At 40.2% G+C, this 23,332-nt stretch overlaps 1 protein-coding gene across 1 annotated transcript in view; it reads right to left on the bottom strand.

The window, feature by feature from the left end:
• Positions 1 to 23,332, bottom strand: part of SAMTOR (S-adenosylmethionine sensor upstream of mTORC1) — a 46,977-nt gene that overhangs the window by 6,674 nt on the left and 16,971 nt on the right. Inside the window, exon 2 of the mRNA XM_089692662.1 lies at positions 1,740 to 1,881. Within this exon, the coding sequence (XP_089548788.1) occupies positions 1,740 to 1,881 (142 nt within the window). The remainder of the gene's footprint in view (positions 1 to 1,739; positions 1,882 to 23,332) is intronic.

Below are 23,332 nucleotides of genomic sequence, written 5' to 3' on the forward strand. Positions count from 1 at the left end.
TCATTAATGGAGACTTACAGAATAAGATATGTCACTCCCCGCAGCCCCACAACCACAGCATCAGGTTTGTCACAAGGCACGCTCCAATAAAGGGTCCGATATGGATATTTTTGGGGGACCTCAAAGCGTTTATTTTTCAGTCTGAGGTTCACCCCGCAATCCTTTCCAGACCCAAAGGGCTTGGAATGGACTGGGGAGTGGGACTTCATGCTTTTTTTTTTTTTCAATTTCCCCCCAATATCAAGTGTGTGTGTTGGGATTTGGGTGATAGCCTGCATGCCATTTTTATAAAAAATGTTTTAATGTCGGCTCTTTTGTATATATCCTACTGTCACTGGAGAATCCCCCCACTAACTGCAGGGGTGAGTCATGGGTGTTAAGGACACCAGCAGGCAGATGTAAACTGAACTGAAATGTGTGAAAGGAGTCTAAAGCATAACAAAAGTTTGTGCATAAGAAACTCACTAAAACACCACAAATATTGAAACTCCCGTTAATTTTATTTTTTATTTTGCATAGAATGATGTGTGGTTTTCAGTCCGTTTTTCAGCACAGATATTTTAGTTCTAGGACTAATAAGCAGAAGTGAGTGGACATATATTTGAAAGTGTGCACCTCCTCAAATGGATCCTGGAAAATTTCAACTGCTACCTATCAGTGGTTCGTATAATGCAGCAAACCATGGCAACTAAATTTGGCGTTCTGTGGTCAATCCACTGAAATACATTTGGAAGATTCCTGTGGCTTGTACTTTGCCTTACTAAAAAAAAAAGTGTGCACAAACATTTACATGAAGATAACTGCGTGTGACAGACTGATAAAAGTTAATGGAGAGAAATGTGTCTGTGTTGCCTATAACAATCAATCACATCCTTCCTTTCATCAATGGCTTTTACCCATAAGACATGTCTCCCTTTAGAGTGACTTATTTGCAAACATTTTACAGGGAATAATGAACCTTTAAGGCCAGTGACATTTTCAATTTTCTTTTAAGCTGTCCCAGAAAACTGACAGAATTAAACTGGATACTATAGAAAATTTTGGGTCCCCATTTTGGAAAGATGTTTTCTTTTGGGGCATTGCAAACACCAAGAATTTTATAAATAAATTATTTGATATGCAACCAAGACCGTATAAAAACAGGCACATTTATGTGCATTGGTGGGCCTTGATCTCTGCTGCAATAGCCATGCTGTAAGAAGAAACTCAGAGCATGATTCAAGCTGCTGGACCGGCCGAAATTTAAACTGTATATAGCTGGCTTTAGAGTCAAGAGGCATTTATGCTGCGTTAGAAAAGGGCCTTGCTCACAAGGGCTTACTACAGTGTACACCCATGCGAGGGCTGTGTTTACCCACACGGGGACACACAGGTGTTCCGTGCATCTCCGTAAAGGCAGTCCTATTCATGTCAAATGGGCCACAGCGGCCATAGACGCAGGTCCCAATTTGACATTCATGCAGGTGCACGGCCCTGACGTGAATGGAACTGCCTCAATGGCGGTGCACAGAACATCTTCATACCTCTGTGAGTAAACAACGTCATCACATGAGTATGAGTATGTCCTGTAGTAAGCCCATGTGAACTAAGCGAAAGGATCTAAGTGAATCAGCACAAACTACGGAATAAACTAAGGTCTGGGAGGTAAGGGAACTCAAGAGTGGGGACCTTACATTTTTTCCCAATGGAGAAATTTTGCGTAGGCAGCAATGTTAAAGAACATGCAATTTAATAGTTACCCAAGGCACCATTCGATTCGGCCTTCTCCTTCACACTTCTTAGGCCAGTGATTACCCGCCAAGTTTTTCATTGCAGCAGCATATTCAAAAAGTTTCTCTTCATCTTGGCAATGTTCTTTCCATATTTTGTCAAAATCACCAGCTACAAAAGAAAAAAAAAAAAAAAAAAAAAGTGTTTTTATACTTGACTATGAATATTACATTGATTAAATGAGGACTCTTAACCAATACTGCAGGAAAAAGGAAAAATGGAAAAAGGAGTTACTAAGGTTTGTTTTCATTATTAACCAATCAGAGCACAGGAAAGCTGTCACACTGCACAACCTGAATGGCTATACAAAAATCTGAACAGTAGAAGCTATGAACAGTGAAACAACTAGGACGTGGGTGAGGGTTAAAAAAAAAAAAAAAAAATGCAGGCAGCTTCAGTTGCCTGAACCAACCTGCAAAACCTTAACTTCTTGCCAACCGCAGATAGCCGAATGACGGCTACACTGCGGCCGGCTAGTTCTGGGAGGAGGGAGTCATATGACATCCTCCCAGAACGCGCTCTCCTGCACGCCCCTGGCGATCTCTGATCGCTGTGTCCTAAGGACACAGCTGATCACATGATGTGGTAAAAGGCCAATCACAGCGGACTTTTACCACGTGATCAGCCGTGTCCAATGACACGCCGATCACCGGGAAATGCAATTGCTGGTTCTCGGCTGCACTTTCCTCACGGTGTCAGAGCGCAAGGAAAGTACTGCCGAGAACCGGCAGTTGTCAGAGCAGGGATCGGCACCGATCATCAGGGCACTGATGATCAGTGTCCTGATGATCAGTGTCCAGCAGTGCCACCCACCAGTTCCGCCCACCTGTGCTGCCCAGCGGTGCCACCCACCAGTGCCCAGCAGTGCCACCCACCTGTGCCCACCAATGCAGTGCTGCCAGTCAGTGCCCAGCTGTTGTGCCAGTCAGTGCCCAGTTGCGCCAGTCAATGCCTAGCCGTGCCGCCAGTCAGTGCCACCTATCAGTGCTGTCTATCAGTACCCATCATCAGTGCTGCCTATCAGTACCGCCTATCCGTGACACCTCATTAGTGCTGCCTATCAGTACCGCCTATCCATGACACCTCATTAGTGCCGCCTATCCGTGCCACCTCATTAGTGCTGCCTATCAGTGTCGGCTATCAGTGCCCATCAGTGCTGCCTCATCAACGCACATCAGTGAAGGAGAAAAATTACCTGTTTGAAAAAGTTTATAACAGAAACACAGAAATTTTTGCAAAGCGCCCAGTGGCGATTAAATACCACCAAAAGAAAGTTCTATTTGTGGGGAAAAAAAATGATAAAAATTTCATATGGGTACAATCTTGCATGACCGCGCAATTGTCAAAGTGCGACAGTGCTGAAAGCTGAAAATTGGCCTGGTAAAGAAGGGGGTATAAGTGCCCAGTAGGCACATGGTTAAGAAGGCAACAGATAGAGCCAAATGCTGAGGTGTTCTGCCAGAGAAAGCTATGGCACAAGCTAAGATGGTATGTGAACCTTTTACATACCCAGAAACCTAAAATAATGCAAAATTTAAAGTAAGGCTAAGTTCACACTAGCTTTATTAGTAGGTGTTAGACAGGCCTTTGGGAAGAGTTTTTAATGCTCCTCAAACGCCTATGAAAATTCTACACATGGCAGCACACAGTACTGTTCACACTGAAGCGTTAGCGTCGCGGCAAAATTGATGCCTCATGTGGAGTCAGGAGTAGTTGAAGCCTCCCATTCAAGCCTATGGTGACGCTCCTCAAACGCCTGGCAGGCTTTTGCGAGGCGGTCGCAGAGCGTTAATACTATTAAACTTCATTATAGACACATCAGATTGGATGTCGCTCCACTTCCTCAAACTGAACCTCTCCAAAACAGAGATCCTAGTCTTACCCCCAGCCCGCGCACCCCCCCCCCCCACTGATTTCTCCATCACCTCCAACAATGCCACCATCAGGCCCACCCCACAAGCCAGAATACTTGGTGTCATTCTTGACTCCAACCTATCCTTCCAGCCCCAAGTGCAATCACTAACAAACTCATGAAGACTCCACCTCCGCAACATCTCCAAAATCCGCACGTTCCTAACCCCAGAAACTACTAAGCAACTCATCCACTCCCTCATCATATCACGACTCGATTACTGCAACTCCCTCCTCAATGGCCTGCCTCACCACAGGCTATCCCCGCTTCAGTTGACCCTGAATACGGCAGCCAGACTCATCTACCTTACCAACCGCTCCGTTTCCGCCACCCCCCTCTGCCAATGCCTCCACTGGCTTCCGATTGCCCAACGGATCAAATTCAAAATCCTCACACTGATGTACAAAGCTGTCCATACTGCCCCAAACTAAATCACTGACCTAATATCCAATACCACCCAAAACGCACTCTCCGCTCCTCACAAGACCTCTTTCTAGTTCCCTGGTCTCCGTTTCCCATGCCAGCCTCCAGGACATCACCTATCCTCTGGAACTCCCTACCCAAATCCATCAGACTATCACCTACTCTCCTCTCCTTTAGGTGCACCCTGAAAACCCACCTCTACATGGAAGCCTACCCCACCCTCTGCTAATTGCCGATCTCCTCCACTCTTCCTACCACTCCATCCCCCACAGGTTTTCCTCCTGTACCACTATCCCCTCCCTCCTAGATTGTAAGCTCCAAGGAGCAGGGCCCTCGAACCCCTTGTGTATCACATTGTATTGTTATCGTATTGTCTCATGTATTGTCTCTCATTGTAATGTACAGCGCTGAGTGAACTGTTGGCGCCATATAAATACTGTATAATAATATAATAATTATAGGAGTTTGATAGGCGTTTACCAAGCGTTAAAACCGCACCACAACGCTTCAAAACCGTGCAAAAGGCGGGAGTTAGAAATTAGTATAGTGTGAACGAGCCCCAATTATTTAGTGGCACCAAACTAAATACATAAGCTGTACAACAAGCACCACTAGCTGCTTCCAAATATATGAGACGTCAATGCTAAAATAGAATGCTAAATGTGTTAAAATAAACTTGACAGCTGCTGTGTGAATATCAAAGAATATTTTTGATACATTATAATTAATCTGTGTGACAGTGCCTAGTGCTATCAATAAATGTGCAAATATCAAAAATACATAGTAAAAAGAAAGTGCCAACAGTGCTAAAATTAGTGACTAACTACTATAAAAATAACCCCCTAACAAATGTAAACATATCACCCCGCACTTAGTGCTATAAATATAACTAATGTACAGAAGGCAATTAATAATCATACAAAATATCAAATATAGTGCAAATGCAATCTAACCTTTGCAAGTACAATGCATATAATGTGCAAATAGGCAAACAACTATGTGCACATCCAGTTATACAAGATGTTTAAGGTGCATTCCAAAAGTTCCTACACGCAAGTTTAGGAGCTGCCAGTGTACATGACGTCAAAAACCGGTACATGAATCTTGGACTCTACCCTTCCTCCCGCCCAGTGCACCAACCTTTTCAGTTGATTTGACTGCACATGGCAGTGGGAGGATCCATAGCCACTATTTAGTCCAGTCCAAATGGGGAACTAGCCTCTCTTCCTCATCAAGCACACCCCACTCAGGGACACAAGTCCCTTCCCAAATATGGACATTGCCATATTTAAAGTGATGACATTACCACTATCTCCGACAGCTGACTGGGAATATAACGAACATACATATCAGCTTCCCAGTATCAACATGCAGCACTTTGAAAACCTATTAGGTTTTTATTGCCATCTGTGCCCCCGTTAGGGAGATACTCCCTCTCTATTTGTCCTGTTTACCATTATCATTGAAAGTGAAAAAAAACTTCACATTTTGGATTGTCCCCAGAAGAGTAATAGAAGGGAAATTTTCCGATGGAGACATTCGTTCGGGTGACCTGGGAGTCCCCAAGAAAATCCCTTATAAAAAGTTTGGAAGATATTTTCAAAAAAGTTATCATTTGTTGCATTTTTCATCAACATCCTTCGGTTCTAATGTAACGCTACCTTGATGAATAAAGGATCGATTCATTAAAAAAACGAAAAAAAGACAAACAAAAAACACACACACCACTATTTCCGAGATATTCAAAACATCTGAAAACCGTGTCTGAATTTAAACTTTCAAAATGCTGCATTTTGCACTGCAGAAGAACCAGCACAATATAGACGCAAAAGCTGCAAATTGATTAACAAATCTTCACATAACCTTCTTAATATTGTCATTTTGTGATTGGCTGTGCTTAAACACTTGTATCAGATACAAGTGTATACAACTGTATCAGATTATCAAGCTAAGAGTATCTGAATGGTCTTTAGAGTCAAAAAACTTTGTTGAAAGTTCAATCAGTTTGCTGACAGAAATGACAGACAGCTCTGGCTTGAAGTCCAATGCCAGGGTGTTAGCAACCCCTACCCCACCCCACCCTTGAGTAAAAACCCCTATATGCAAATGCCCATTTTATCTGAAGCCACAGTAATGCAATGATCCTACTCTCTTCTTTTGTGAACTTCCTAAAGGTCCTTCTTCAGCTGTCCAAATCACTGCCTGCACAATGTGGATACCTCCTGTTGGTGGAGGTGAAAATGCCAGCAGCCATGTCCTGTCTCATAGGCAGAAGAACTCACAGGGGCATCGAGGGGACCAGTGCCCAGTAAGATAATGTGTAGGGAAAAACGCCTAATTCCCAGGGAAGGAAATAAGCTTGCCTCATAGCAAAAAATGGTCACTTTCTTCATTACACTGCAGGGTGGCTTGAGAGGTGTTTGGAGTCAAGACTGAAGAGCAAGTTAATTGATGCCCAATGCACTATTGCCACCTGATCCCTTTTACAGGGCAGGTAAGGGCCTTCTTCCAGTCAACGCCTTTCCATTCAGGGAACCTGGGGGGGGGACTGCTGCAGACAGAGGACAGGGAAAAATATCAGTTTCTCCCCTTCCTCTGTTACAAATGAAGCCAGAAGTGACGTGCATTACGCAATTTTCATTTTCGGTTCTTTATTTACTGACTGGTACCGGCCAGTGAAGCAGCCTTCAAAAAGATCTCGGTTTGATCAGCTGCTTTAGAGAGCAGAGGAGAAATCAAGTGTCTGTCCCAGGATCTCTCCATAAAGAGGACTTGTCACTCCTCATCCTTTGTGATAGCAAGAAGGTTAACATAAATAAATAAATGGAAAGCACCTCTCCCCCCCATGCTCGCAGAAAACCATGCATGCAAGTCCTGCACACATATGTAAACAGTGAGTGCACCACACGTGAGGTATTGCTGCAAACATCAGAGTGAGAGCAATAATTCTGGTGTAAAGAGTACACATTTACAGCTTACCAGTTTAAAGCTCCACCTATGGAGATTCATTTCTTTTAAGATACCATAGTTTGCCGTGTCATGCCAGTGCTAAATTTTAAATCTCGACATGTTTGGAATTATTTACTTGGCGCAAATAATCACATATATTTTCACAAAAAATTGAATATTATGTTTGTGTGCTAAATTAATTTAAGTGTATTTTTTTTTCTGAAAACTTTCTTTTGACAAGAGACTGCACAAATATTCTCCAGGGCCACTGCTTTAAGAAAATATAAAAAACGTTTGGGGGTTCCAAGTCATTTTCTAGCAAAAAATAACTAAATTAAAAAATTTGATTTTAACATGTACGTTGAGAAATGCTAAATTTAACCTGGGCAGTAAGTGATCAACTTGGATTGAAAGCTGCCTCTCTTTTTCTAAGCTTTGATTTCTGTTTGTGCCAATCCATGATCTCTGACCCGGTTTCTTTCCCCAGATGTCTCATTTGCTTTACCAGGTCCTATAAGGTGACACCTGTTCATGTGTGTTCCCGAGTGGACTACATCCCTCTGTGAGGGTGCTGCCTGTGTTCTAAAGGACAACACGCAGAAGATTGGATGGCAAACCACATAATGGGATATGAAGTGCTGATGAATGGCATCCAGGGACTGGTAATTAGGTTGCAAGCGCATGTTCCCCAAGAGAGGTGAACAGGAAACCAGAGGATGCAAAAGCAAGAGAAAAAAGTATTTATGAACGTTGCTGAATGAAATGGATTGTTGTTCTGTGCTACAATAATAAACATGTGCTGTTGATAAAAAAGGCAAGGCTCTAGTACTACATTAAACAAAATAATGCAGGACATTTTACCAGTTTTGTATGCATTTGCACAGGTGCAACATTTAAAACAAACCATACCAAAACCAACATTTCAGAAATACGTCAATTATTGCCATGAAAAAATTATATTACGATCAGGTTTCAGTGAATTTCAAACAGAATTCAGACATTTGCATCACATGATACCATGGTGGAAAATGCAATCCAACAAAGGAGAGTCTGCTGTGTTATCAGGGTACAGACTGCTTTGCAAATGACTAATTAATGAAGTCAGCGATGCATGGATAATACTAAAATGGCTGCCAAATTGCGAACACTGATACTTTCAAATAAATATGCAAAACAAAAAAGGATACCAAACCTTATCTTACAAGCTAATGTTCAGACTACTGTTCGATGCAACAATGCAGGTAAAAAACACAAGACAGCACAAAATGTAATCAATTACCAAACATTTCTGGATGCCGGGGGACTGATGCTGCATCCACCTAAGTGAATATTATTATTATTATACAGTATTTATAAAGCACCAATGGTTCGCTCAGCGCTGTACATTACAAAGGGGGACAGAACATGTGACAGAACAATACCAAAACAATGCAAAACATGAGGGGATTGAGGGCCCCGCTCTTTGGAGCTTACAATCTAGGAGGGAGGGGATAGTGGTACAGGAGGAGATAGCTGTGGGGGATGGAGTGGTAGGAAGAGTGGAGGAGGTCGGCAAGTTAGCAGGGGGTGGGGTAGGCTTCCCTGAAGAGATGGGTTGGGTTTTCAGGGTGCGCCTAAAGGAGAGAAAAGAGTAGGTGCCAGGGAGGTTAAAGTGTTACTAAACCCATAACAGTAAAATCAGTCTGTATATGCAGTAAAGCATGCTTTTTATACTCACTGTGGAACCTAAGGGGTTAATCCTCTGCATTGTGTAAAAAGGCTGTTTGATCCTGTCTTCTCTACTCCTCCTCTTGTTCAAATGTCAACGCTAAGACAGACTGAACCTATAGCCCTTCTGCACATGCTCAGTTTAGTGTGTATTGCTAGGTTTTTTTTCTTCATGGGGGAGTGCATGTGATCAGCACAGGCCAATTAGCACTGTCCAGACAGAAGTCAGGGGTTTTGCATTCTAGAGCAGAAAGAAAACTCCTCTTACAAGCTTTAACCAGTGCTCAGCTGACGTTACAAGACTGCTCTAACTACTGATGAGAATTAGCAGTTTATATTTACTACAGTATTTGCATTTCCATGTAGTGTGTGCTGTGGGAGACCAGTGAATGCAGGGTCCTGGGTTTAGTAACGCTTTAATGCAGTGAAACCTGCATGTCAAAATAATTAGCTGATCCAAATGTAAAAGCAATAGAAATTACCTGCAAATCTCAAATTTTCCTATGACTGTTCAACAAAAGATGGCCATAGATGGGATAGAATTTGACAAAAATTCTTAGAATTTTCATACAAATTTTCCTAAGATTTTTACTCAGAACATTCAAATGTAGTTAAAAAAAATTACATTTGCATTTAACATTTGATGTTGAATGCATAGACTTTACTGAACAAAAACTACAGTTAAATATTATACAGGATTTATATAGCACCAATAGTTTGCTCAGCGCTTTACAATATAACGGGAGACAATACAGCAACAATACAGTTCAATACAAGAGGGATAAGAGGGCCCTGCTCCTTGGAGCTTACAATCTAAGAGTTAAAAATTCATTTGCTCGAGAAAAATTTTCCATCATGCGCCTTCAAATTTTGTTGCTGTGGTAGAAAACAAATGTCTATTTGGCCCAATAATGATTAGAAAAGCGAACAAATGGGTCTCAGAACCTTCGTTTCCTAAGAAACTACCCATCTATGGCCAGATTTAGTCCAGTCACGTCCACATTCCAAGACAGTATATAGGTCAGTAAGGCTAACCATCACATTAATGTGCATGGATTCTAAAAATGAACTTATTTGCTCCATTTTGGTCTGTTAAATATACTTATGAAAGTGTTTTGTTATATCCGTTTGATAAAGAAAAAAAACAAAAAACACCATACCTGTTGAAGTTGCCAGATCTCTGAGGTGATAAAGTGCAATGAGCGAACCTGCCCAGGTAAACCTGAACTTGGTGATAAATACCACTGAAGGTTTTAGAGTGAATCCAGTTTGTAAATTTTAGCCATTTTAGAGCTAATAAGCAAACCATTATTAAAACAAAACAAAACAAAAAAAAAGACCACAACAGAGGATGGGAATCTGGGCACTGCCAAGGGAAGTGCTTATGTTTTGTTTTTTATAAGATGTTGTACAGCAGGGATAGGCTTATTTCATGCAGCTTGGAGGGCATCAATGAAAAAACACAAAATCGTTTAACATACTTTGGGGATGTCTTAAAGCTATACCTGGTGTTACGGAACAGTACAATAGGTAGTCTCAGTGAAAGCATACACTGGCAGCCCATATTTGGCTGTGGAATTGATTTTTGTTTTCCTTTACATTTTTAGCTTATACAGCAATAGCACAACAATCTGATTCACTTCAGTATAGAAGAAAAAAATAAAATAAAATGATTGTTATTCACTGTAAAATCACTGAGTTCATTGATGGCTTCTTTAACCACTTCAAGTCCGGACACTTTCACCCCTCCATGTCCAAGCCAATTTTCAGCTTTCAGTGCCATCACACTTTGAATGACAATTGCACGGTCATGCTGTACCCATATTTTTTAGCATTTTTCTGAGACAGATAAAACTTTATTTTGGTGGTATTTATTCACTACGGGGATTTTTATTTTTTTGCTATATAAATGAAAAAGTCCAAACATTTTTGAAAAAAAAAAACCAAAAAAAACCAAACGTTTTTCTTATAAAATTTTGCGAATAAATCTTTCTTCATAAATCTTGGCCAAAATGTATTAATGTATCTTTTTAGTAAAAAAAAAAAAAATAACCCAAATCAGAGAACCAAAAATAATAATATTTTTTTAAAAAATGTTATGTTATTTTATTTTGTTATATATCAAGTTTTTTTTTTCGTTTTTTTTTTTAACATACCATCACCCTAGCAGTACAGTGTCACCATAGTGACACTGTACTACTTGTGGGGGACGATGAAGATTTTTTTTTTTACACGGATTGCTTTTACACCCATAAAGGCTGTAAAAGCAACCATTTCCCCTCCTCTCTGGTTGCATACTTGCAGCCAGAGAAATACTGTGTGAGCTGTGATTGGTCACAGCTTGTCACATGGTACAAGGCTGTTGTGAATAGCCTTGTACCATGTGACCTCTGTGATCATTCACAGATTTCACAAGTAGTAAGCAAGGATGTCAGGAAGTGACATCTTGTTTACTACTGTTCTTGTAATCACTGATTAGCCAAATCAATGATCACATGAATCAGAACTTCACACAGAGGTCCCGTACAGCAATTGGTGCCCCGCTCTCCCAGGGAGCGCGCACAGGCAGTGAGTGCGGTGGCAATTTATAATAGGGCACCCGCTCCTCCACTGCTCCCGTTTGGCCGTTTATTTACATGGGCTGGATGGGAGGTGGTTAAACATGCCTTAACAGGGTTTTATAGCCCCACCTACAGGAGTAGGACACTAGGCACAAAAAGAAACGTCGGCACCTCCTATGGGCAGTCCTCTCTGGGCATAAAACCCTCTCTCTGCTATAGGCTTCCAGGCAGTCACAAGCAGTGTCAAGAAGAAAACTCCATAGACGAGTGGGTGCTGTGTCCATCAAACTCAAAGAAAGGGATTTTATGGGAACAAGAAAAAAAAAAAAAATCCCATTTTCTCATACATTCATTGATGGACACAGCCACATCTTCTTTAACCATGACTAAACAGGGATCTCCCCAAGCAGTGCCATAACAAGGGGTGAGCAAACCAAGCAATGGAGAAAAAACCCAGGGCAACATGCCAACACTCCGAACCACCCCAAGGTGTGCCCAAGAATCCCAAACTGCTGCCTGCAAGACTTGCAGCCAAAGCTAACATCAACTTTATAGAACTTAGTAAACGTGCACAGACAACCAGATCGGCGCTCACAAACTTGAGAAACAGAAGCCTGATGTCGGAACTCCCAGGAGACACTAACTGCCCTAGTGGACTGCAGCATATGCTCAATTCAATGGGAAACGGTGGCAGAAAAAGCCACCTAGCCTTTCTGCGGACCGTCCATGTGCACAAAGACCATTGGACCGCCAAAAAGCAGCCATTACAAACAGATACATGCAATCATGCAAACCGCATCCAGGAAGTACACAGCCACCTCTTTTAGGATGAGACAGCTGAGGAACCAGAGAAGGAAGGACAAGATCCTCATTTTAGACGAAAATCTGACACCACCTTTGGCAGAAAAGAAGGGGAAAGGTCAAAGCACCATCTTACCCTTGTGTAAAGCCAGACAAGGTGGCTCACATGACAAAGCCACCAACTTTGACACCTTCTAAGCTGAAGGGAACTTTCTTCAAAAGTGCAAGTAAAGGAATCTCCCAAACACTCTCAAAGAGAGGCTGCTGAAGATCTAACAGCACCAAAATTTAAGTCCCACGGTAGCAAAGGGGAGCATACAGGGGGCACTACATGACTATCCCCTTGAATGAAAGTGCAAACCAAGGAATGCATGGCCAAGGGGCACTGAAAGAAAAACAGCCAAAAGCAGAGACTTGACTCTTGATCATAACCAAGGCAGGCTTATGGTCCACGCCATGCTGAAGGAATGCCAACACCCCAGCCCCCAAGAATGAACAAGGATTTTTTTTTTTTACCAAAGACATGTAGCAGAATACATTTTGGCCAGAAGTTAAAGATATTGATAATTGTTTTTGTTATTACGAGATGTTTTTATAGCAGCAAGTAAAAAACAAATTATGTATGTATGTATGTGACTTGCGAGCCAAAAATAATAAAAGTGCTTCAATGGATCGCCAACATTAAACACATAACTTCAAACTGTGTAAATTAATTATTATACCTGTAAATGTAGCGCTCCTTATTACCACAATACTATATAAAAATATATATATGTATATAATGCTTTCTGTGATACCACACACCATAAATTCAAACTTATAAATAAATTTTTTTTTAAATAAAGTGACAGTGATATAAAATCAAGATTAATATTGTGATAAAAAACAAAATTGAAATTTTACATAATAGTCCCATCAATCAATCGATAGTCCAATATTAGTGATAAGGTGATCATAAATCATCAATTTGTGACTTTCCATGAATTCTCCAACCAATAAAGATGTACGCTCACCTCCTATGCCTAAAACTGGCTATCACAACCCCCTGATGAAGCCATGGGACCTATGGCGTAACGCGTACGGGTGGGGCTACGATGTCACTCGGAAGGAGAGAAAGCAAACGGCAGACGGCAAGTACATGCCTCGGCGGCTGGCACAGGCTTTTATGACACTGAGCGTTTTTTATATATTTTAATGTGAGTGTAATATACTTGGATTTTGGGAATAAAATATTTTATTTTAAGGATAAAGCACTATGTCTCCACTTTCTCTTTGTGTGCTGAGGAACGAATAAAGGAGTAACAGCAAGTGATCTAGAACAGCTGAAGGAGGGATTAATCCCTGCAGGGATATACAGCTCATAAGGGGATAGCCTTATTAATCCATAAGGAAGGACCTTACATCCATTCCATACTGCAATTATTCTGGCAGGTTCCAGGTTGTGTGAACTACAAGCATGTGTAGCCCAGTTTTAGGCATAGAAGGAGGTGAGCGTACATCTTCATTGGTTGGAGGATTCACGGAAAGTCACAAATTGATGATTTATGATCGCCTTGTCACTAATATTGGACTATATTGATTGATGGGACTATTATGTAAAATTTCAATTTGTTTTTTATCACAATATTAATCTTGATTTTATATCACTGTCACTTTATTTAAAATTTTTTTTATTTATAATTTTGAATTTATGGTGTGTGGTATCACAGAAAGTATTATATACATATATATTTTTAGAAAGTACTGTGGTAATAAGGAGCGCTACATTTATAGGTATAATAAAAAAAAAAACAAATGTATACACACACACATAATTATTTTTATTTTGTTTTCTAAATTGTCTTTTTCTTTTATATAAAAAATAAGAAACCCAAAAGGCAATTTAGATACCACCTAAAAAAAAGCTCCATTTGTGTGAAAAAAAAAAAAAAAAAAGATATACGGTAAATTTCATTTGGCTACAGTGTTGCATATTGATTGGTTTGCATGAATGTTATAGAGTCTACAAACTATGGGATATATATGAAAATTTTTATTTATTTATACTAGTAATGGTGCCGATCAGTGACTTATAACAGGACTGCAATAGTGCTGCCACCAATCTGACCCTTTGTCAACTAACTGCCATTATTACAGTGATCAGTGCGAGTAATATGCACTGTCAATGTACTAATGAAACTGGGCAGGAAGGGGTTAGCATCTAGGGCAATCAAGGAGTAAATATGTGCCTAACAAAGGAATCTGTGTGTACTGTGTGCTGCCTTTACTGGGGATCTAGTGGTTTTCATTCCCTGCTAAGCAAAAACCAACTAGATTCCTTGTCAGTGAACACAGCTCTGTGTGGTTTACACTCAGAGCTGTGTTCCATGGGACTCAGAGTCAATCGCCAGGTGCCGGCGTTCAATCACTGGCTGGAACCTGGTGATCAGCATGTGTTGTTACAAATTACAGCACAGCCAGGTGGATGGGAATGCGCCACCTACTTGGAAATGCAGAATCCCATACGTATGAACATGCTTCTGCACAGGGCGGCTGACCTGTAGCAATAAAGTTACATGGACCGGTCGGCAAGCAGTTAAGGGAAGTTGAAAACCAACAGACTTACTAGCTTGATCACTAGGTGAAATGAAGGCTAAAAGCCTAAAAATAAAAAACTAACGCAGCTGCCACATCTAAGAATCGGTAAGGTGCAATAATACTTTTTGCTTTTAATACCACTTTAAAGTGACCAAAGCTGATATAAACACTGCAAATGCGGTCATCAAAAATTCAATAAACCATAAGTGGCAATAAGCAACATATGTTAGTACATGTACAAAATATGCACCAAATGAATGATAAACCTTGTATTATACCATATAGCAATATAGCCAACCACAGCAAATAAAATAAATTCCTCAACTACGGTTTAGTCCTCCTATATTTCAAATATTGAAGGTGTAACTCCCTCCAATCAGCAGGACAGAAGGACTGGCTGAACTGTAAAAAGTTACAGGCAGGTGTTTTAGTACAAGGATTAAAACACTGCAGTGTAAAGCTGGCCATCAATCTGAGGCCCAATGCTTTAGAGTGTAGAAAAGCACAGGCTGGGGCTTTACTAAAAAACAGTGATTCCACAGAGGAAACAGCAGTGTAACAATTGCCAGCAACAGTTTTAATCAGGGCTAATGAGCCAAAATGTACAAAGAGTGCAGGCTAGTGCCTTAGTAAAAGAGATAACAGATGATACAGTAGTGTAAAACTGACCAAAAGGAGGATAGTTTTAATCAGGTGTAAATGGCTTAACCTGTGTGAATGTCTAAACTTTTTTTTTTTTTTTTTTACAGGTGTAATAAGGGAGTGAGGCTGTGAGTGATATAAATTTGAGGTGGTTTATGGGTTGATTTACTAAAATTGGAGAGTGCAAAATCTGGTGCAGCTCTGCACAGAAACCAATCATCTTCCAGGTTTTATTGCCAAAGCTTAAATTGAACAAGCTAAACTTAGAAGCTGACTGGTTGCCATGCACAGCTCCATCAGACTCTGACTGCACCAGTTTTAGTAAAATTTCCCCCACATTTTCTTTTTCTTTCAAACAATGCTGTGAACACAATGCTGTGAACAAAAAGCAGCTCCAAGAACAGATGGTCAGTAACAAGCTATGCAAAAAAAAAAAAGCCCCTTTAACAAACTTAAAAAACAAACAAACAAAAAAAAACACCAAAATACCATTACTAAAACAAAAGTCCGTTTTTGTTAAGGGCAGCCTTGAACAGACACCCACAATAAAAACCAGTATATACCCCAAATAAGTGCAAAAACAAAAGCCCACTTATTTATTTTTTTCAAATAAATCCTTGCAGAAAAAGAAAAAAAAAACCCCACACAAATCAGCAGGTTAAAAAAAAAAAGCTATGACATACACATTATATAGGACCAATGTAGGCTTAGTACATTGGGGTGTCACTGGAAATGAATGGCACAGCCAACTTGTGCACGGTGCTTTGCCACGTGTTGTAGCAACCCTAGTGGACCACAATAGATTGGTTTGAATAGACTACTATTCTTAAACACTTTTAGATCCTATTCACACCTATGAGTTTTTACTCTTAATGCACAAACATGCATTGCAGTGCAGTTTGTGTTGGATGTCAAGATGTGTCAACGTACCTTGACGCAAAAAGTACTTGTCTTATGATATAGGTTTCTATTGATTGCAATTAAAAAAAAAATACATTAAAAAAGGTGAACAACATAGATGTAAAGGGGGCCCCATGGTGTTGAAGAAACCCAAATTCCACGCATAGGTGAGCTTAAGTGCTGTTCATATTGAGGAGCACTTCAATGCGCCTAATGCTTGAAATATTGCATTTATGGTGCAGTCTCCTATCCAGCCAGTAGGCAGAGCTTCAGTTTCATTTTTAAATCATTAGCAGGGTTACATTACAGCCATGCTAAAAGAGGCCACAACTCAGTGGAATTGCACACCTCCAATGAGACATCACAGCAATACTACTCAGGCAGCCTAATCCAAAAATCCTTGGCTTTGAGGTTTCTTTAAAATGGAACTTCACTCTCTCAATCAACTATTTTTAATCCTTGTGCTGCTAGCATTAGAAAATAGATAGAAAAGTGTGTGTGTGTGTGTGTGTATGTATATTTACTTTTTTTTTTTTTTTTTTTTTACATTTCCTGTTACTTCCTGGTTTCCATGCATAGGCAAATCATGTCATACATCCCAGGAGACTTCAGGAGGGGAGGGTTCTCAGCTCACCCAATGACCGAGCAAAGGGCAGATGGATTCCAGGAAGTAAATGCTACACGAGTCATCTGCCCTTACTCAAGATGGCCACTGCCAGAAATACCAGCGGGTGTTTTTCAAAATTAATTCACAGCAAAATAAAGCATGGAGACATGGATGATTGGATGGATGGAGTTTGCTTGGAATATTAACAATTCATTTAATAGCAATTTTGGTTTGTAGTGCTCAGATGCAGTGCAGTTCCACTTTAAATTTCCCAAAATGTTCTGGAACCCCTTTGTCAAGCTTTAAAATGTTTTATCTGAAAATCAAAAGGATTGTCTATAGATGGTGAAATAACAATATAAAAGTTTTTTTAAAAAACCCACATGCACTTTTCATTTTTTGCTCTAAGGCTACCCATACACACTTAGATTTCTCTCTTTAAGACACGTAGGCTGATGAGAGAATTCAAATCGATTACCCCAACCCTGCTAAACAATGTAGATGGTAAATCTATACTGCTAGCTATTGTATTCAGATAGTTGGAGCACTTGTAGGTGCCTGAGTACCCAAACAGTGACTCCATAAGACCTGGCCGAGAGGGCCACCCATGGATCTAATTTTGGATAACTCAGCAGGAATCGGATACAATTTGAGCGGTGTATTGTCAGCCTAAATTTAATTTGGATACTAAGGCCCCCTAATACACTATATTGTCAAACGTATTGGGACAGTGCGTTTTCACCGATGCATTTTTTAGGAAAGGGTCAGGGACTTTTTTTCTTTTCTTTTCAACGAAAAACGTTGCGTTTTTGGTTTTATAGACTTCAATTGAGATGCTGCAGAAAAGCATGTAGAGCGTTTTTTTTATGCGTTTTTTCCTGCCCAGCAACAAGCTGAAAAAAACAAAACAAAAAACACAACACAAAAACACATCAAAAACATTCCTGAGAGTGACCCATTCTTTCACAAATGTTTGTAGAAGCAGTCTGCATGCCTAGTGCAGGCCATAGATGGGTCGAAAATCGGCCGATTTTTCTTTTAAAAAAATGAACAATCGGTCGTTCAAGTGGCCGACGTTACCACCAATGGTAAAAAAAAAAAAAACGGCCGATTTTCATCCCGTCTACAGCCGGCAAAAAGTGTCCCTGCAGAGAGCTCTGCTATTTCTTTGACAGTTCCTTGACATTTACAGAGGTTGCAACAATGTATCTATTTGTATCCATTTAGGATACAGATGTTTTTATTCGGAAACAAATAGATACATTGTTGCAACCTCTGTAAATGTCAAGGAACTGTCAAAGAAATAGCAGAGCTCTCTGCAGGGACACTTTTTGCCGGACTGGAATTCCTATTTTTCATCCTGCTTCTCCATCATCATCCTCTTCTTCATCTTCTTCTACTTCATCATCATCATCCTCCTCCTCTTCTTTTTCATCATCATCATCCTCTTCTTCCTCTTCTTTTTGTCTTCCTCTTGCAGGTCATTGCTCATGCACAGATTTTTTATCTGTAAAAAAACGGCCGATTAGCCCATTATTCCCGCGAAAATCGGCCGATTTTTTTCCAACTTTCCCGATTAAAAAAAACGGCCAAAATACCAAAAAACGGCCGACCAAATCGCCCACTAACGATCCGAAAATCGGCCGATTTTATTTTCGGCCAAAAAAATCGGCTGATTTTCGACCCATCTATGGCCTGCATAGGTGCTTGATATTATACACTTTTGGCCATGAAGGTGATTGGAACACCTGAATCCAATGATTTGGAGGGGTGTCCCAATACTTTTGGTAATATAGTGTATGTTGAGGAGCAGTAGAAAGCTGGAAGAGGTGAGAGGGGCAGTTTATTTTTTTTACTTTCCTGTAACAAGTAATAACTTGTTTATCAGAAAACCGCAGGTCTTGAACTCCTAAAGATTTTATTAAAAAAATGTATTTGCAGTCACATGGGAGTGCCTACATTTAGCCAATCTGCAGCTTAATGGTACATTCACACCTCTGTGTGAAAGTTCAGGGGTGTTTTAGAGGTGAGGGGGGCGGTTTCAGTACGTTTTACAAGCATTACCATATCCCTATGGAAGGTGCATTTTGACGAAAACAAGGTTTTTTTGTGTTAATCACTCAGGAAAAGTGAAGTAGAAAAACTAAGTTCTTTCCAGCACAGTGTACACATACTCAAACAATCCTTCTGATGCAGAATTATGGTTATCCAAGCCTCTTTTCCTATGACTTTCAAGAATCTGTACCATTGTGTGTGGGAGAACATAATGCCTCTGTGATTAGGAGTATACATTCATTTGATTATATACACTACTGATCTCTAAGCATTTTCCTTTTAAATGACGCCAATTAAACCAGTCACAAGGGCATCGCTTGCTAACTGCAAACATGTTTATAAAATCACTTTAGTCATGCAGCTTGCTAAGAAATGAAAAAAGGGGGAGGTGGTAAAAATCGATGGTAACCATGAACATTTTGTACACACTTTAAGCCTCATGCACACAGGACCTTTTTTCCTCCCCTGGATGGATGCCTGTGCTAGGACAAAGCAGCATTAAAAACGTACCTGAAGTCATGTTTTGCAAACGAGTTTAGGCTTGTCAAGCATATGGGCGTTCATTAATTTCACTGGCCAGAGTATTAAATTATTCTGGCCATTGGAAAAAATTAACGCCCAAGCGCCTGACGCACCTAGGGCTAAAGCGTGTTTAGGCACGTGCCAAATTTTTTTTTTTCTACGCCAAGACGTTACTCTTGAACACGCTGACCCTGGGGGGTGGGGGTCCTTCTAAACACCTGTAAGGTTATGATTAAGCACGAGATCGTGTGAAACGCGTTAAGTCCTGTAGTTATGTCCTTGTGTTCTGTGTGTCCTATGGACCATTAAATACACACTATATTCGTCTATCCTCCGGTGTGCGGCTGACCCTTCTTCCTGTTGCAAGCGCCTAAAAAAAAATAAATAAAAAAAAAATAAAATAAAAAAAATGCAAAACCTCTAAAAGCAGCATTTTTAATACCCCATGAAGCTTTCAGATAGACCCTAGAGTAACAGATCTGTATGATGCGGAGGTAAAGAAAAGAACTGCCTAGAGCAAACCGTGGAAGTCCTATAAACAAGTAACATTTTCTGCCTATGATCCAACCGACAGCCTGTAGCCAGAATTCCTGGTCTTCTACTGTATATGGAGCGATTTGTATTGAATTTTCTGTTTCAATCAAACAGGGCATTAATAGTGTGTAAGGGGGTAAGATTAGATTAAGTGCGCATTTACACAGTGTGGTGGCTGGCATTTTTCCACACTGGATAAACAGTCGCTATTGCTCATACAAAGCAATTGCTTTCTATGTGCTCTGGTCAAACTGCAATACAGACCATATGCACGGAGTTGTAGTAAAATGTGGACGTAACATTTTAGCACAGTGCACAGGTAAGCACAGCAAAGCACCAAAGATGCTGTGTGGAGACAGGAATAAAGTGTCAACTTTGTGCATCAAATAAAGTTAGGAAACAAAACAAAAGAAACCGAAAAAGGGAAAAAAAAATTGGTGCGAGGATGTACTGAAGTATGCATTAGACTGCCCCCTCAACACAAACAAACATTGATAGCTGCCTGCACACTAAAGGGAAGAGTTTAGAGTGTGTGACAAGTGTTATCAAGCCCGAAATAAAAAACCAAAACACTTTGTATGAAGGGAAAACCTGTATACATTATTCCATGGTGGTATGTGGAAATCTTTAGTTAGAAATTTGCTTGCTTTTTGCATTGGCAATGAACTCCTCAGTAAAGGGATTTTCCACTAAAAGTGGAAATTCCCTTGAAGCATGTATTTTTTTTTTTTTAAAGCAGTATTTCTCAACTTCCCAAGCGAACACCATATAGGTTGAACTATTTTCAAACCAATTAACTTCTGAAGTAGCACACGCCTTTCAAAATGAACCATTGTGAAGGGAGCAATAAGCATTGTCTGTATCAGACAACAGTTTGCACACTTTTTTATCAGATAATAGCCTAATAGCCTTTTCTTCTTTTTTTTAAGATTACTGCAAATCCAGATCAAGCCTAACAGTCTCCAACAGACTTCAGACACGTTAAATTACAAAACAAAAGAATATATGTCTATGCAACTGCATTTTACCTACCCGAAAGCTAATGCCCCCCCATAAAATTATTTCCACATTCCTTCCAGTGAAATCTCACTCTCCTGCAAGATACAAACGCTTGTGGTGTCCAGGGAGTAGAATGGAGTGTAGCTTTCAATTCTTCATGTTGGGGACCTCTGCAGAAAGGCGACCAGGTATTCCACCTGAGCATACAGACAGGAGCAGATCATCTCCATGCTATAATCACAAAAACCTTTTGCCTAAAAGCTTTGTCCATTTCACCCAATAGATTTGCAATCAAATGACAAAAATACATTGTGCAGCACTGCTGTGTGCAATATACAGTATATCTGCACTGTGTTCCCTGCATATTTGTGTACCCCAAAGATACCAAATGCTCAGAATCTTGGCTTTAAAAAGGAACTAATGAATTGATATTAGGCCAATAAAGGCAATGCCAAATTAAAAAGCAGCATTTAAATACAAATGAGCTTCCAGAAAAATAGCAGGTTTAATACAGAGCTAGTGATAATAAAACATTATGAAACAGAAAGCCAGGAAAAAACAGTTGAAAAAAAAATGAAAAAAATATGCCTCCTCCACCTCCTCCTACCCATTTGTAAAGACACAGAAACACTGAAAATGGGCAGCCTTAACTGAACAATTTGTTCTTTTCATGGTCAAAGAAGATTTCGATGTTTAAGCACTAAAAATAAAGCATGTTCCACTGCACATTTCAATTTTATAGGGTTAAAACACTTGTACATTGTGTTAGAAACAAGAGCTAAAAACTGTTCTGAGAGGAATGTGAATGCTTCCAATTCTGCCCTCTACTACAGACATTCTAGGTGCCTGGCTCCCACTCTAATCCAAATGCTTCAAAAACAACCCGCAGCAAGCATGCAAGAGTTTGCCTTTACTGCTGACATACTTTTACTAGTCAGTGCATTAAAAGATGGACATTTATTTTACCTTACTGCATTCCCTTTCACCTTTTTATTTCTAAAATTCCAGCTCCCCTATGTACCAACATAGCATAAGGCATGTACATGTACACGAAACATTTGGAAAACACTTCTGAATGATGAAAACTGACTGCTGGAAAACGTAGGTTAAAAAACACGTCTGTTTAGCTGCGTTTAGAAACATTTTTTAAAGATAACCTCAGAATATCTTCCAAAATGTCCAGAATGCACTGAAAACCAGTAAAAAATTAACTATTTCAGACATTTTGAGAGGAATAGAGAGAGCAGTATGTGTTGAGATGACCTGTCTTTTCTGGTTGTATTCACTATGGATCCCATCATGAGTATAATGCGGCACGTTCTACCATTTTTTCCTTCACGCGAAACCTGGAACTGACTGCGCTGGTGTACTAGGTCCATTTGAATACATGGAAAAGGCTTTTCATGCATTTCTGATGAAAAAAGGCTCTGGACAGCATTTGAATATGGAACAGTTAAAAAATGCTTCTAAACGCAAACGCTTATAAACGCAGTTAGCCACGTTTACAACGCTGATAAAATCTACTCCTGAATGGAAGTTTGGTGCGCTAAAAAAAACAAAAACTGTAAACTCAACTGCTTGTAAACAACATAGTGTACATAGACACATAGGAAGACATTAGGGAGAGTTCAGGGGCTTCTGAAAAAAAAAAAAAAAAACACAGAAAAGCTCCTGAACATCAGTTTATCAGCTGCAGTGTATATGAACCCTTAGTCTACTTCTTTTGCAGAAATTCAAAAGCTTTCCATTTTTTCTACCCACGTTTAGGTCAGTGTCCAGATGGCTGTACAAATAAAGCTTCTCCATTACTTCTGCCTTATTTCCCGCAGAGATTTTTAGGTCATGACACAGGAAGGAAGTGACAAGCTGACCTCATTAGCACACACCCTGCACCATCTACCCTCCTACCTCCCACCCACTTCCAGATGCAAGAATATTTGATAAAATGCAATCAGTGATCACTGTCCTCACTAAATACACAGACACCAACCTTTAGTTTTCTACCCCAGCTTTCATCTTGCATTCATTTGGCATAGTGTGCTGAGTGAACAGATAACAGCCTATGTGGCTAGAGCTGTAGTATTGAAAACAGAATTGTGTTCTGGGTTCTGTAAAGTTCACATACACTACACAATCCGATTGTACACTCATCTTTAGATCTACCATCAACTATGTAATGCAATGGTCTGCCTTATTGGACACAGAGTGATTGGGTAGATAGGTGGGTCCTCCTATTCCATAGTTCTGGAAAATCTAAAAGAAATTGTACAAACTGAACTGTGTATGGCCATCTTTATACAAGTACATAGAAGGGAGTGGATGGAGACACTCAGCTGTCAAGCCCCATTCACATCTCTGCGTAGCGGGAACTCG

The sequence above is a fragment of the Staurois parvus genome, unplaced genomic scaffold, assembly GCF_062004578.1.
Source record: "Staurois parvus isolate SC_StPar_1 unplaced genomic scaffold, SC_StPar_1.0 ptg000599l, whole genome shotgun sequence".
In the NCBI taxonomy this organism is placed as follows: Eukaryota; Metazoa; Chordata; class Amphibia; order Anura; family Ranidae; genus Staurois; species Staurois parvus.